The sequence below is a fragment of the Mixophyes fleayi genome, chromosome 4 (genome assembly GCF_038048845.1).
Source record: "Mixophyes fleayi isolate aMixFle1 chromosome 4, aMixFle1.hap1, whole genome shotgun sequence".
NCBI lineage: Eukaryota > Metazoa > Chordata > Amphibia > Anura > Limnodynastidae > Mixophyes > Mixophyes fleayi.
In genome coordinates this window covers 117,286,845-117,301,424 of record NC_134405.1, presented here as the reverse complement: position 1 = coordinate 117,301,424, position 14,580 = coordinate 117,286,845, and the positions used below count along the sequence as shown (strand labels likewise).

The 14,580-nt window shown below is 38.7% G+C and overlaps 1 protein-coding gene across 4 annotated transcripts in view; it reads right to left on the bottom strand.

Moving 5' to 3' along the window:
- The window catches only part of RNF111 (ring finger protein 111), a 51,961-nt gene that overhangs the window by 24,526 nt on the left and 12,855 nt on the right, over nt 1-14,580 (bottom strand). For all 4 annotated transcript variants that reach the window (XM_075208074.1, XM_075208075.1, XM_075208076.1 and 1 more), the window contains exons 2-5: nt 11,708-12,599; nt 8,108-8,237; nt 3,685-3,848; nt 1,627-1,812 (exon numbers count right to left, since the gene is read on the bottom strand). In XM_075208074.1, the coding sequence (XP_075064175.1) occupies nt 1,627-1,812; nt 3,685-3,848; nt 8,108-8,237; nt 11,708-12,533 (1,306 nt within the window). In that variant the 5' untranslated portion in view covers nt 12,534-12,599. The remainder of the gene's footprint in view (nt 1-1,626; nt 1,813-3,684; nt 3,849-8,107; nt 8,238-11,707; nt 12,600-14,580) is intronic.

Genomic DNA, 14,580 nt, shown 5'->3' with positions numbered 1-14,580 from the left:
TGATAATGTGTGAGGAGGAGGAAGTACACACTGTAGGGGGAGAGGAATCAGAGGTTGAGGATGAGGACGACATCTTGCCTCAGTAGAGCCTGTTTAGTTTGTACAGGGAGAGATGAATAGATTTTTTGGTGTGGGGGCCCAAACAAACCAATCATTTCAGCCACAGTTGTTTGGTAGGCCCTGTCGCTGAAATGATTGGTTTGTTAAAGTGTGCATGTCCTATTTCAACAACATAAGGGTGGGTGGGAGGGCCCAAGGACAATTCCATCTTGCAACTCTTTTTTTGCCATTATGTGACCATTCAACAGTCGTTTGCCATGAGCACAAAGTAAAACAAAATTAAAACAAATTCAACAAATTAAACCAAAAGTAAAATGCCCTGTCATAATCAAAAACAAGAGGTATTGACGTGCTTGAACTACTGTAGTGTTTATAAGTTATAAACACTACACTTGAAAGCTTGAGCCTTTAAATGAAAAAGTCACTCTTCATTGCACAAATATTTGCAACAGGGACAGTTTTTTTGTTAACAAAGTCAACAAATAACACTTCGACCCTGTCTGTCTTTCACATACTTGATGGGATCTCAATGATGAATGCTCTGTACCATGGTCGTCTAAAACAAGAGGTATTGACGTGCTATAACTACTGTAGTTTTTATAAATTATAAACACTACACTTGAAAGTTGGAGGAGGTATTGTGGCCCCGGTACCAAATTGGGTACTGGGGCCACTCCACTATGCAGTCCAGATAGAGGCGTATCAGATATTAAACAACGTTGACTGTTGCTGCCAAATCATAAATTAATGAAAATGACCTGTCATCATCAAAAAACAAGGAGGTATTGACACGCTCGAACTACACCCTGTATATGCTGCAGAGGATGTAGGAGCAAGCAGCTGTGCAGTGGAATTCAGACCATTTGAAGGCGGAGGTATTGTGGCCCCGGTACCAAATTGTGTACCGGGACCACTGCACTATGCAGTCCAGAAAGCTACCTCGGTGAAACGTTTTGGACTAAAAACAATATTGTGAGGTGTTCAGAATAGACTGGGAATTAGTGGAAATGATTGTTATTGAATGTTATTGAGGTTAATACCATAGGAGTGAAAATAAACCAAAAAAATTGATTTTAACACTTTTTATGTTTTATTCAAAATAAATCTGAATCCAAAACCTTTCGTCAGGTGTTTTGCAAAACAAATCCGAACCCAAAACCTCAAGCAAATCCGAATCCAAAACACAAAACACGAGACACCAAAAGTGGCCGGTGCACATCCCTAGTGTTTATACCAAAATTTTACAACAGAAAACTGGGCCAAGATAACAATTTACCCACCCCATAGTGTGGAAGTTGTGCAGAACTGTAATTTTGCAATCATTTTTGTTTTTTTAATTTAATATTTTGTATAAAATTATTTGTATAACAATGTGTTTTTTAAATTTTTTAAATGCTTTGTTAATTTGGATCACATCAGCCAGGCAGGCTTTTAAAACAAAATATATTCTATTTATATGAATACATTCCTCTTAGTCGCCTCCTCAATTTTAAGTGTTGCCTGGTGAGAATGGTCTGGAGTGTGAGCAAAGTACACAGACTGAGAAGTGCAATTTAATGGACTCACCTGCTGTCAAGCCTGTTGTACTGTTACTAGGGGTGATGGGAGAGGTCTCATGCACTGTGGAAGCCTGAGACCCTGAGGATCCTGAAATGGCATCAGAGGCCGGCTCTGAGATTGACGTACTACTTGAAACAGCGGTGACATTCTGGGGTTCTAGTTTGCTAGGAGCAGTTGGCACGACTGTAGGATCTATGCAAAAAAACAACACGAATGAAACAAAAAAAACCAACAAGCATTACTACAATACTAAATGAATCATCACCATCACAGAGCCAATGAAAGCAGACATGAATGCCATTTTTGTGATGGAATCATGACTTACTGAGCAGACCATTCCCATCAGAAATGGTCAGTAATCTCTTACATACGAGTATGAAGTAAATACACAGGTGCATGTAACTCCACTTATTCCCTTCTACACTTTTATACTACCAAAGCGGCACCACAAAGAATGATACCAACATAAACAAATTCCATTTTCCAAATCCATACATTTGATACAAATATGAAAGGTGTTAATTCACTAATTTAAACAACAGTTGTAAATGTCAAGTGCTATAATCACCAGCAAAACCAACAACTTATTTTTTCCAATACTGCTTTTAATATTTCTACTCGGTTGATTTGATTCAGGTTCAAGCAAGACGTCTACATAAAATTACATTTTATCAAGGGTGTATATGCTGTTCCTAGATAACCGGATTAACTAATTCATGGTTCATTTCAAACCTAGACCTAAATATGCCTAGATGAGTCAATGTTTAATATTTCCTTATTTATTTATTTTTTAAACTGTATTCGGAAAGAAATTTAAGAGTTTCTCATTTGAGTAAATAGCTCACTTGCAAATACTATGGAACTTAGGTCTGTGCAGCGATATGTTTTGTGGAAGCTAGATGTGGTGAAAATGGTATTTAAAATCTTAGCTAGTTTTAACGATTTGTTTTCAATTGTTGATCAACTTAAGTTAAAGATTCACTTTTCTGTTTATTAGTGGCTTACATAGTGCCTAGTATACAAAACAGAGAACCATCAGGTTTTGTTTTGCTGTTTTTATGCATCCGCCGATGCAGTTACTCAATGTGAATTCTGCATTATTATACTCCTATCCCTGTCTTTCCGGGGCATGCTGCTCCCCCGGGCTTCATGGACAGACTGTGCTGGCTTACTCCAACAGAGTCTTCGTCTTTGCCTAAACCTGGGGGGTTAGTGAGAGGCGGGAGCATAGCACCTCATGCCGACGGGAGTTCTGCAGGGGAATAGCAGCTGCTTTGAGCTGTTATGAAAGCATGCCACTGCTATTAAACCTCTGCAAGTCACCATCAGGATGGTCATGCTGACACTGTTTTAACCTACCATATGTATAAGATCTATTGAAATCAATGCTATCTGCCAGTTACATGAGGTTATTCACCGTTCTTGAGCAGCAATATAGAGTTATCTATTTCTCTAGATGTCAAACCTAAAAAAGCACTACAAACACTCGATTTTAGTGATTTTTTTGTAACAAACACTTGTAAAACTGCCAATGAGAGTGCGACAGTTTTCCCAGCAAGGCTTCTCAGTGAAGCTCTTACAACAGAGAAAGCAGAGATAGGGGAAATAATGTAATGCTGGAGAGTTTAAATAAAGAAAAATGTTTCTCTTTTTTCTTTACTGGCTCTTTAATAAAGTTGATAATTGGCAGGGAGGGGGGAACAAAACATTCGCGATTACTCACTGCAATATGCCACTGCAAATAGAACCATTGGGTTGGTCTGGCTTGCTCGGAAATAAACTTACTATAGTGTGGTAGGTAGTGAATAAATCTTCTAGCATTATGTAGATAGCTATATCTATCTGACTACAGACAGAAGATGTACTATACAAGGATACAAACCTCTAAGCAATCTATTATAAAAACTATCACTTTCCAGTAACTGTAATACATTAACCAAGTGAATAATAATTGTGAAGCACTTCCCTTTGTGAATAAATGTACAGTGTCAACTTAAAGGAAAAGGCAATTCATGTGCAGATTTGCATTAGTTTGTTTCACAAACACATTTAAGACATACATACCATCTTCATCTACAGTCAGGTCCACAACTTCAGTTGCATTTTGTCTTAGAGGCTGGATAACGGTGGAAACCCTGCTGCGACTTCTGTGCTCCTGGGTTCTTCCAGATTGCGAGTTTGAACTTTGGCCCCAATGAGATCGAGAGTGTCCAAGTGCAGAACGAGATCTGAGCGATAAAGGGTGAGATGGAGGGTTTAATGACGGACAGACCATATCATTTGATCAACGCCTTTAACGGCAGCCCTTCAGCAGTAACAAAAAAAATAAAAATGTCTTATGTGGAAAAGGGGAACTCTTATCCCATCCTAAACTGCCACAACTGGCCAACTTGGCGTGAAACAGACAGTTTCAGCTTCATCTACCATCTGATATAAACATTATATAAATAAAATATGAGGTAAAGTAGAATGTCTGCTATAAACTATTTGATAGAGTGCTTGTGATACATTACTCATAGAAATTAAGGATTTCAACCTGGAGCAATTAGCCACCGCCCTTATATATGTACGGTGAAAAGCACCCGTGTATCACCACCCTAATCATTGACCTGGATTAATAAAACATTGCCCTGTTAGTAACAATGTATGCCACAGCCTTTGTCTACTACTTAGGATGAGTTATATGGAACAAAGGATGAGTTTTCTAAGATGATTTTCATTAGTCTTAACATACACACAGTACTTCACATGTGGACAGATAAAAGCAGTCTAACATTCTCATTTATCACATGTGCAGTAGATATTTTTTATATGGAGGTTTACAGTGAAGTTTTTATGTTTAGTGCACTTTATTCTCTTGGCTATGGTTTTTCAACTTGTTTGCATCATGTATCCCCCACTTCTAATGGTAAATGTTTACAAAGTAGCCTCTACTATGTATCAGTGTATCTCCTGCAAATTAGATACATTAATTGCAAGTGTCCTTAAATGTGGATAAATGTTTGACAGTAACCAATTTGGTATTTAAAGGTATAGACCAAATACTATTATTTATAAGTAATAAATAAAACAAATCAATCCGAGCCATATGTAAGTGGTTGAATACTCCTTGTAACTGTTTGGGGTTTACATGTATCACAGGTTGAGAAACTCTGCTCTAAGCAATATTCCCGCTGAATGTTTTGCTTTAAATAGTTACTACCATCACTGGTAGTTTGAAGGCTTCTCTGCCACCGGATGGTTTCGCCCTTCTCAATCTTGAGCCCCACAGATTGTCTTTTCTTAGCTTGTTCACTTCTTTCTTCCCAAAGTATTAGCTGTACAGTGCAGTCAGTGTGCTGACTACACATATGCAGTTTGAAGAGCGCTCTGAGAATCATTAATTCTTTTAGTCTCCATAATGGATAATTTACATAGCTAGAAACAAAGCTCCAGGAAGGCTGCATGCAGTGTTCTCAGCATGTTGTAGTTTCCCTGCATAGACAAACTACCATTTCCAAGTAGAAGGATGAAAATTACGTATTGACCTCCCCCCTCCTGCAGCCAACTGATCACTCACAAAGCGAGCGCAGCTGCTATCGCTCATCTGATCACTTTCATTTCCGGGTTCAGTAAACACATAAGCATGACAGCTCATTTCTTTTCCCATCGTCAGGACCTCTTTAACAACTGAAAACTTAATGTTACGGAACAGGGGGTGAACTCCATTTAACCACACTAACTGCTTTTTGGTCATCTGATCACTCCCAGCTTCCATCAGAGAGCACAGCTGACAGCCCCCCCTTGTGATGGTGATACGGAAAGGGAAATAAAAAGGGCTCCCAAATCAATGGAAACAAAAACCTACCTAAAGCCACAACAAAATGTAGTTTAACTATAGCTCATATAATAAGCAAAATACCTCTTATAAGGTTCATATATTTGGTAAACAAAACAAGCAACAGAATGTGGGGATTAAATTGCCTCTAACATAACACTAATTGAATGAAATGGGACAAATATACTAGACTCAGATTCCTTTGCCATTCTACAGAAAATCAGAAATATGTAATACATATTTTTAATAATGTGTACAGATATTTGGAAACTGAGGTGTAAAAATACAACATACCTCTGGCAATGAGAGGGTTAACACAGTGCTACATGAACACTGAAGAGCAAGGACTACAAGTATCAATGATCTAGGCAGAATACAATGCATGCAACGTGCCCTCATCATAATGCATGGAAAACCGTAGAAATAGTAAATTGCCAAATAGCCCTTTTAGTTCAATCACAAACTTTCCTGGAATGGTCAGATACCAAAACATTTATGGAATTGTAAATACACTAATTCTTCATAACTTTTTAGAGTTTCTTTAATTTGTCCAACACACTATTGACAATGTCCTAATCAAAGCAGGAAGTCAATTTTCCTCGACCACTATAATCTCTTGGTATCCTGAATGATGCCGCTTTGTTGCTGTACAAGTCTTAAATCATCTTTCATTCCCTAGATTTACACCTAAGCTTTGTCAATGCAAAATACCTTCAATCCCTTTGGCTTAAATCATTTGAGTATTCTGAAATTAATTTGTCTATATATTTTTTATTTTTTTTTTAAACATAAGACCTACAATGTTTAAAATATATAGACAGAGTATACCAATCACATTCACACATGGGAGTCAGTCATTTAGTAGGAAGAACTGGAAGGCCAACATCATTTTTATTGGTTTTTTTTATCCAATTATTATTATTATTATTTTTTTAAATAAAGTGTACCTAAACAATATTTCCCATCAGAAAATATGTGATTGCGAGACATTGTGGGTGGAGAGACGCAATTGACCAAAAGAACATATCACATTTGCAGTTATATATTTTCGGCTTTCCCTGCTACTCCTTGACACTGTCTGCACTATGTGAAAAATTTAGTGTACGTTATACTTTTTAAATGAGAAACAATTTACAACCATGCTAATCAAGATGTCAATAAGCCCTATGTAGCCAATTTACTCTGCTCCTGCTGTAGAACCTGACTTCACAATGCTCGTCAGCAAATGGGTTAAACGCTTTAGTCTAATTTGCTTTGTGTGTGCGGAAAAAACTGCAGACCAAGCAAATTGCAGGAGCCAGTGGAAAATGCTCCAACTGCGTGTTTATCCATAGTGAGTTCCAAATTATTTGGGCCTCTTCCATTTCACATTGCAAACAGATTGAATGCTCAGCATCTATACTTCAGCAATCCAGCCGTCATTTCACACATCAAGGTATTCTCAAGCCGAGTACATACAACATAGTGAACATTAATTTTCCTTTGGAGACTTATGGGGATGTATGGACTTGAAAAACAGTTTTGCTAATGCTATTTGACCATTCACAAATCAGTGCTCATGTGTGCATTGCCTATTAATTGGTTCCTATAACAGACAGAAAATCTATTGTGAACTACAAGCTAAAGTTTCAGAAGTAAGGAGCTAGTTTAAGAAAGTTCTGTAAAACGATGGCTGTAAATATTATTGACTTATGCACAGCAGACTTTGAAAAGTGTGTGACTAGATTACAACACAATCTGTTTGAACCGATTGCTGAATGGCCAATTTTGTGGTTAATATTGCCAGACTGCAGATTTGGTTGCTCTATGAAGGAGCAGGATGAACAGATCAGAATGGGCCGATTATTACATACACATGATACACAATCACTGGTTAACACTATTTTCTAGGGAAGCCAATGAAAATCCAACTTTTTCTAAAAGGATATTAATCAGGTAGAATAATAGTTTCTGGTTCACATGCAGAGCAACAACCACATCTCACCATGTATTGCCATGCTAAAACTGGCCTCACACACTGCAATATGTGTGCTTCCAAAATGGGTGTACTGTACAATAATTAGCCAGCAAAAAAAAAGTCATCAGATCATTATTGGACATGTTGGAAAAAGTACAGTCAGAAGATCACCGCTCTTGGCCGTTGTACGGTAACCTGCTGACTGCAATGTCAGGCCTCTGAATAAGCCAGAAGTTATCTAGTTGCTCATTCTAAGTGCTGTATCTTCTCCAATTTGATCACTCGCATGTGTGGCATATTTTGGGGAGTGACACTTTCGCTTGGTGCTTGGGCAGAGAGGTAGGTTCGGCTGGGTGGCCAACAAAAACCTACTGAAGAACATCGCCGCCAACCTCTCTTGGTCTAAAGAGGCTGGTAACCAAATAGTATGTAAACAGCATATTTCAACATCAAATCTTGGGAACATTTACATCTACATTTGGGAATTTGACAAGATGCATTCATATTGAATTTACTGGTCTCTAAGTTTTAACAACCCTTTAAGTCACTTGTAAACATTTATAATACTCCTGCCACACAGACAGCCTTTATGTGATACACTACTGTTTTCCCCACATAAACCAATGAAACACTATCAACTTATATACAATCAAATGACTGACGCTACTTTTTCACTGAATCAATAATTGGCATCTGGAATCAAAAGCTCAAACCTGTATGTTTCTCCGACAGTCACTATTTCTACTTCGCTGTCAGTTGAGGTAACGTTGATTTCTTCGTTGTTGGCAGGGACTTGTGGTGTGGATGAAGCCTCAATGACTACAACGTCCTCATCAATGCTACCTGCAAAGGAAACCCAATGGTCTGTAAACTAGTGCAGGATACATGTGATTTTGATTATGCCTTGCAATACTTTTGACATCCAACAAAGTACTGTAAAACACACTCAAAAACAAACTGAAATATTTTCAAAGTAACAGTAGTTACCAAAAACAAACTGCTTCAAGTATGAACATGTATTTTTTAGGGTTTGGGGAGGAAATTGAAGCGATACCTCCTGTAAAATATCACAGGCCATACTCCTGTGTGTGAATACACCAATCTGTACACACCATTTCTTTCCACTAGGGCATTGCAAGACAGTAAAACTCAGGCACCAGACAGACAAGAATGCTGTAAGCTCCTTACTGAGGAGATCTCGCGAGAGTTCACTCGCGAGATCTCCTCAGTAAACAGATTACTGAGCGCCGGGGACGGAGGACTGAACTGACTGTGCTCAGCAGCATTGATCGGTCTGGGGGCGCCCCCGCCCCCGGACCGATCAATAATGCTGCTGAAAACTTTGAAGGGCCCCCTTGATGCCTGAGGCCCCTGGGCTATAGCCCAGTTAGACCTCGGGTTAATCCGGCCCTGGTTAGGTACAGTGGTACATTTACAAAGACTTATGGACACTGGTAAAAAGGTGTACAGAGAGGTATGTTGCCCATAACAACTGTTTTCCCAACTATTTTCTCTAGTGTTACTTTACAATAGAAGTAAACATCTGATTTGTTTCCATAGACCCCATTTTCCCTTTCACTGGTTTTCATGAATGCCCCCAGGGAGAGTACAAATCATAAAATGAAAACATGTACTTGACGTAACAGGATTATAGATGCAGGGGTAACGACTGTCCACAATAGCGTCACATGCATCTGTTTGTTTACAGCCACCTAAGACTTCAACAGGAGCACTAAGAACTCTCAACAATTTTAAATAAGTTGCAAAAAGGGAATAAATACCTATTTATAATTAGGTTTTACCTACAAGTAATTTTCTATAGAAGCATTGGGAGAGAATATGAGCACCTCCGTACACTAAACAAAAGAGGATACCTGCAACTACTTCAAGTACAAATGTTGTTTTCTAACAGGGAAGAAAGAAATAGATTTCGGATGGTGAGACAAATACCAAAAAATGTCCATATCATCTACTCAGAGAACTTCCTAAATGAGACACAAAGTGGGATACTGCCAGGACAATTCAACAGGGCAAAATTAGGATTAGTCTATTACTTATTAAGAACATTTGACTAAAGTTGCAATGTACAGATATTAACACATTCGAGAAAATATATAAAAATGCCCACTTCGCCTCCAACCCTTTAACACTTTAACACTTCTTGCCATAAGGCCTTCAGCATTATTTAACCAAGTGATTAATGTGGGAATGTGTGTGTTCCAAAGAACCCGTGAATCTAACCCTATGTGATCATTCTCAACCGAATTTTTGAAAGCTGGCAAGACTGCAACAGGGCATTATAAAAAGCCTCATAGAAGCACACTAAGCACGCTCTTCCCAGTATGAAGGAGGATCACACAATTAGTGACCACGTGCTGCACTAGTGGTATGGGCTTGATTCTTTGGTAATGACCTCCACTCATTTTTTTGCTCACACATCATAGAGATGCGAGAAAAAAGAAAAAAAGGAAAGAATGTTCCATTACTGTAATTGGGGCTAATAGCAGCATAAACATAGTCATGAGGTTACTACAGAACCTGACTGCTAACTGAATTGGCCCCCAATACTTAAGTGCCCAGATGATGGCCAAAAATAAAATTTAGAAGAAACTATACAGATACAATACACAGTAAATTTAGCATATGTATAAATGTAGTCTACTCTGATAATAGTTTATTGTGCACTTGTGGTTAGGGGACAGCTCTACTATAATAAAAGCAAATCTGCAGGAAACTGTTTAGGCAGACTGGCTTATTCCAGCATATTGCGCTGAATACTTTATTAACAAATTGAAAATAAATCCCATTTATGAACTGGGGGTTCCATTTAAAAGAAGGATTCCATTAATAAGTTTGACTCTGACCAAGGGCACTATGGATGTGAAATTTGCATGATCTGCCCATGTTTATGCAGCTCCCTCTGGGTGCTCCAAGCAAACATAGCCTGGTGACCAGAGCTCTAGTACTGTACAGGGGTTCCTATATGTAACCACTACCCACTTAGAGCCACTGCTGGCACATAAGCAAAGCAAGTCAGCACCAGCGGGTCACATGGTGACATCAGCTGAGTTTCTCCATGAGGCCTGCTAGGGCTGACTAGCTCTAATTTCTGACAGTAGATGCCAGCTACATGGCGCGACTCACAACGGTTGTTAGCAGCAGAACTACTTGCAGTGCAGAACGGCCCATTCGGCCGGTTAAACATCAAAAATTTTAAATGCATCCAAACTTCTCATAATGGATGGTACAATGTTTTGCTGTTTTTTAATAAGGTGGTACAGCTGGAATGCAGACTAGGTTGCAATAAGTTGCAGCATTTGTTTAGACTAGTTATCTACAGCACATTACAAGCCCTAATGAATAGGGACCTCCTCTCCCATAAGCTTGTTTTCTAGCATTTTAAAAACTCAAACACTGTTTTTAAACAGTCTCAAGCACAGAGGAATGCATGATAAACAGCAATACTAGAGATAGGCGATTACTGGAGGCTGTTTTCTGCGGATTTAGAGTAATTTTCTATCACTGTACTCAAACCATCTGCTATATCTACTGCCACCCATGGCAACAAACTACTTATTGTCAGGCAGGGGGATTTATTTAAAGCCAGCACCAGCTGTACCCAGATACATTGCCAACAACCCTCTGGTAACAGGGCTCAATAATCAAGGCTCTTTAACTGAAGGGGAAAAAAAAATCAAAATGAAATTCCTTCACTTCTGCAATACGCAATATTTCTATACACTTATTTTGCACAGGAACAGAAATAGATCCCAAAATGACATGTAACAACTGCAAACTGTATTGCTTACTAGAGAACACATTGTATGGCAAGGCAGTCATTCACCTTTGACTTGAAACTGAAATCTTTTGAACTTCTTTCCAATTGAAATCAAACTGTACACATTTCAGTCTAGCACCACCCCTATTTAAAATTAAAAACACAGTAGCAACACCAGTGTAAGACTCAAATTTATATTTAAAGCTTCCCTCAATGAATGATCAAGGCAAAGCACTCCCAATAAAAAGACAATTCTATGTGTGTAACTGTGGCATTTGATACATTCAGTGCTAATTAAAATGTGTCTAAGAGAAGATGATCAAACAAATTTGCAGCTCTGTCTGATTAACGTCGGGCAACCCCAATAGCACTGCTAATACCCAAAATTCTCCAGTCATACTTTGAAAAATGAAGATGACTCCCATGGTTCTCCTAGTTAGGGTTATGGTTAAAAAATCACCATTTTGCATTGCGAAAAACATGCATTTTGTGCATGTATTTTTACAAAGATTATAATAACAACAGCATGCTTTACCTGAGGGAAGAGTTGTACCATTTTGGTGGTTTTCCCCAGGAGATACAAATATGTCCTCTTCTCCTTCAGTGGAAGAACTGGAGGAAGGCTCACTGCTGAGGTCATTCTCACTCGAACTACTGGAACTAGGAAGCAAAGCATATTTCTGCCTGGCCAGCACTTCTCTCTTCTTCCTCTGCATTAATATCCGCTCTTTTTGTTTCTGTGTCCTTTGAGTTGAACCCTTCTTCACAAAAGTCTTTCGATGCACCGGCCTCCGTAAGGTGCTCACCTGATAACAAGGCCGTTTCATTAGCATACTAGGCACAGACTCTGGCTGAGAACGGGGCCATTTCTGAGCCCTTGAACTGGGAGTTCTATCTGTAGTATTTACACCTGCAGACGAGAAATGTCTAGGGCTGTCCTTGTCCTCATCAGAAGTCATAGTATCAGAGTCACCAAAATGTGAACTGGACGAAGGCGAAGACAAGCAGTCACTGAAAGAAGAATCATTGTCATCGTCACTCTGAGGGTCAAGTCTTAATTCTAAGAGTCTCTGATTTTCCTTAACCTCACAGCCCTGCGAAAAGGAAGGACCAGCCTGCTGGGTTTTCCTCTTTTTTCGCACAACAAGGCCCTTCTCTTGATCGGTGTCACTGTTGTTTAAATTCCTCTGCTGTTTATTCGAGTCACTGCACAAGTGAGAGAACTCGTTGCCTACCTTACTGGCAATCATGTCCACATCTGCCGGGAAGGTCTTCGCTGTCCCAATAGGTTCAGGGTTCAGCAATACCCCTTTTAGATTTTCCGGTCTCTTTGGTGCATCTGAAGGAACCTCACTCTTCATATCCGCATATAAACGTATCGTCTCTCACAAACAGACCATGAGTTGATTAGTGATGGCCGCAACAAGCTAAAAAAGTAAAAAGGAAAACATTTTTAATACATGCATTGAAAAAATAAAGTATTTTCACAACAATGTATAATATAATGTAGTTTAATTGGTAAATGACAGGTTATAGCAGAGAAGAAATTTAGCCAGCCTGCCAACACTTCCTCAACTTCAGAGACAACTGTACAAAGATAGAAAAAGATGCTGGGTCACAGTCCATACAAAGCTCGAGCTCCTACATGTATTCCAAGTAGTTTGTAGAACATTAAAATGAGAAAAGGAACATCAATAATCAAATAGAGGTAAAAAACCAACAGAATGTAGAGACAAAGCTGGCTACAAATCTATGCAATTATCGTGTAGATCACACAACAACCTTTTGGTCCGATAACTGTAGAGTGCGTACGCTCTTACGATCAAGTTTGATCGTACCAAAGCAAATTGCATCATTTGATTTGGTTTTATAAACTTCATAAAAATCATGATCAACGAAAAAACGATGTTGGGCAAACGTGGAAGTGTCTACACACTCAGGGCCAGCAGTGTAGGCAGATATCTGTAGAGTGTGTAGAGTCAGAATCTTTACAGCATATTGTTACGAGATATGCAGATCTCAGATCTGACAGTCTATTGTGTCGGTGTGAACGCATGAATCAGGATGCTCATCGGGACTCATTATTTTGTAAAATAGTTACAGAAATCTCATCTGAAGTAAGATTGCATAGGTATGTACCCAGCTTTAGATGAAAGATAATAGTCCACAATAGCCAACACTATTTAACCTAGAGAATTCGAATCCGAGATAAACAATGACAACACCTAGTAAGCACTTTCATCTTGTCAAAAGTCACTTTGACATTTTATATCATAGGATAAAATATGAAACAGCAAATGAATGCACAGATGTTTATGTAGAATATTAGAAACCTGCGATCCCTATTTTTAGGTTTAAAAGAGGACCTCAAAGGCCAACATTTGAACAGTTGACATCCAAACCATTACCTTGGGAGATTTTAGAAAAAGTTATTAGTTTGGCAAGTAGTTTCTTGGCCAGGCATCAAGTTCATAGTTTCAAACCAAATTAACAATCTTGTCATTGTTTAAAAGTCAAGAAGGGACCACCTATATTCAACTTGTTATGTAGTAGGAGAGGTTAACTTAAACCCATACTGCTCAGCTACCAGTATGTCTCCCACTAAGACTTAATTTATATCATTTCCATTTGACCAAACAATTGAACAGTTTGTAGCATTTAATCAAACATGTAAGCTACTAGTTATCTCCTATAGCGTTTATAAACTAAAGTGCAGACTTGAACCCTACGGCAGAGAGTTTCTCCACCAATAGCCTGGTCCATATCTACAGAAGAATTGGCCAATTGCACTGCAAAACTTCATTTTCTGGAGTGCTGCAGATGTTGTTCTAGAGCTGAAGGCCTTCATAAGGTGTCTTGCAACACTGATGCCACAAAGGGCAAATAAAAATATTATAAAGTTATATTTAGTTCCCAGCTTTGATATACTTCTGTCAGTGGCTTTACTTTTAAAGCAGAACATCCTCTTCCATTTGAACATGCAATAGTTTGCAAACAATTGCTAATGATTTGGTATTGCAATTTTATTATACCAAGTTAAAACAGTTGTGTCAATCACAGATGTGTGTGCCACACAAGTAAAAGCAAATATCAGATGACACAGAACCTCTCTCAATGCACTACTGAAGGAGAGAGTAATGTTTTTAACTTGCAAGAAAAACAGAAGAAAAAAAACAAACAAAACAATTATTGTAAACATGGAATATAACGACACAATGGAAAGGGGCAGGAAGAGCTCTGCTCATAAGGGGGAGTTGTTGGGGGTAGAAACGAGAGGGTGACAAGAAAAGGGGAGGTAAAAAGGGGTTAGGAGGTCGATTGGTAGGGTTTAATGAAAAGGTGGGTTTTGAGGGCATGTTTGAATCTTTTCACGTGGAGGTTTGAGTGATAAATTAAAGCTACGCATGT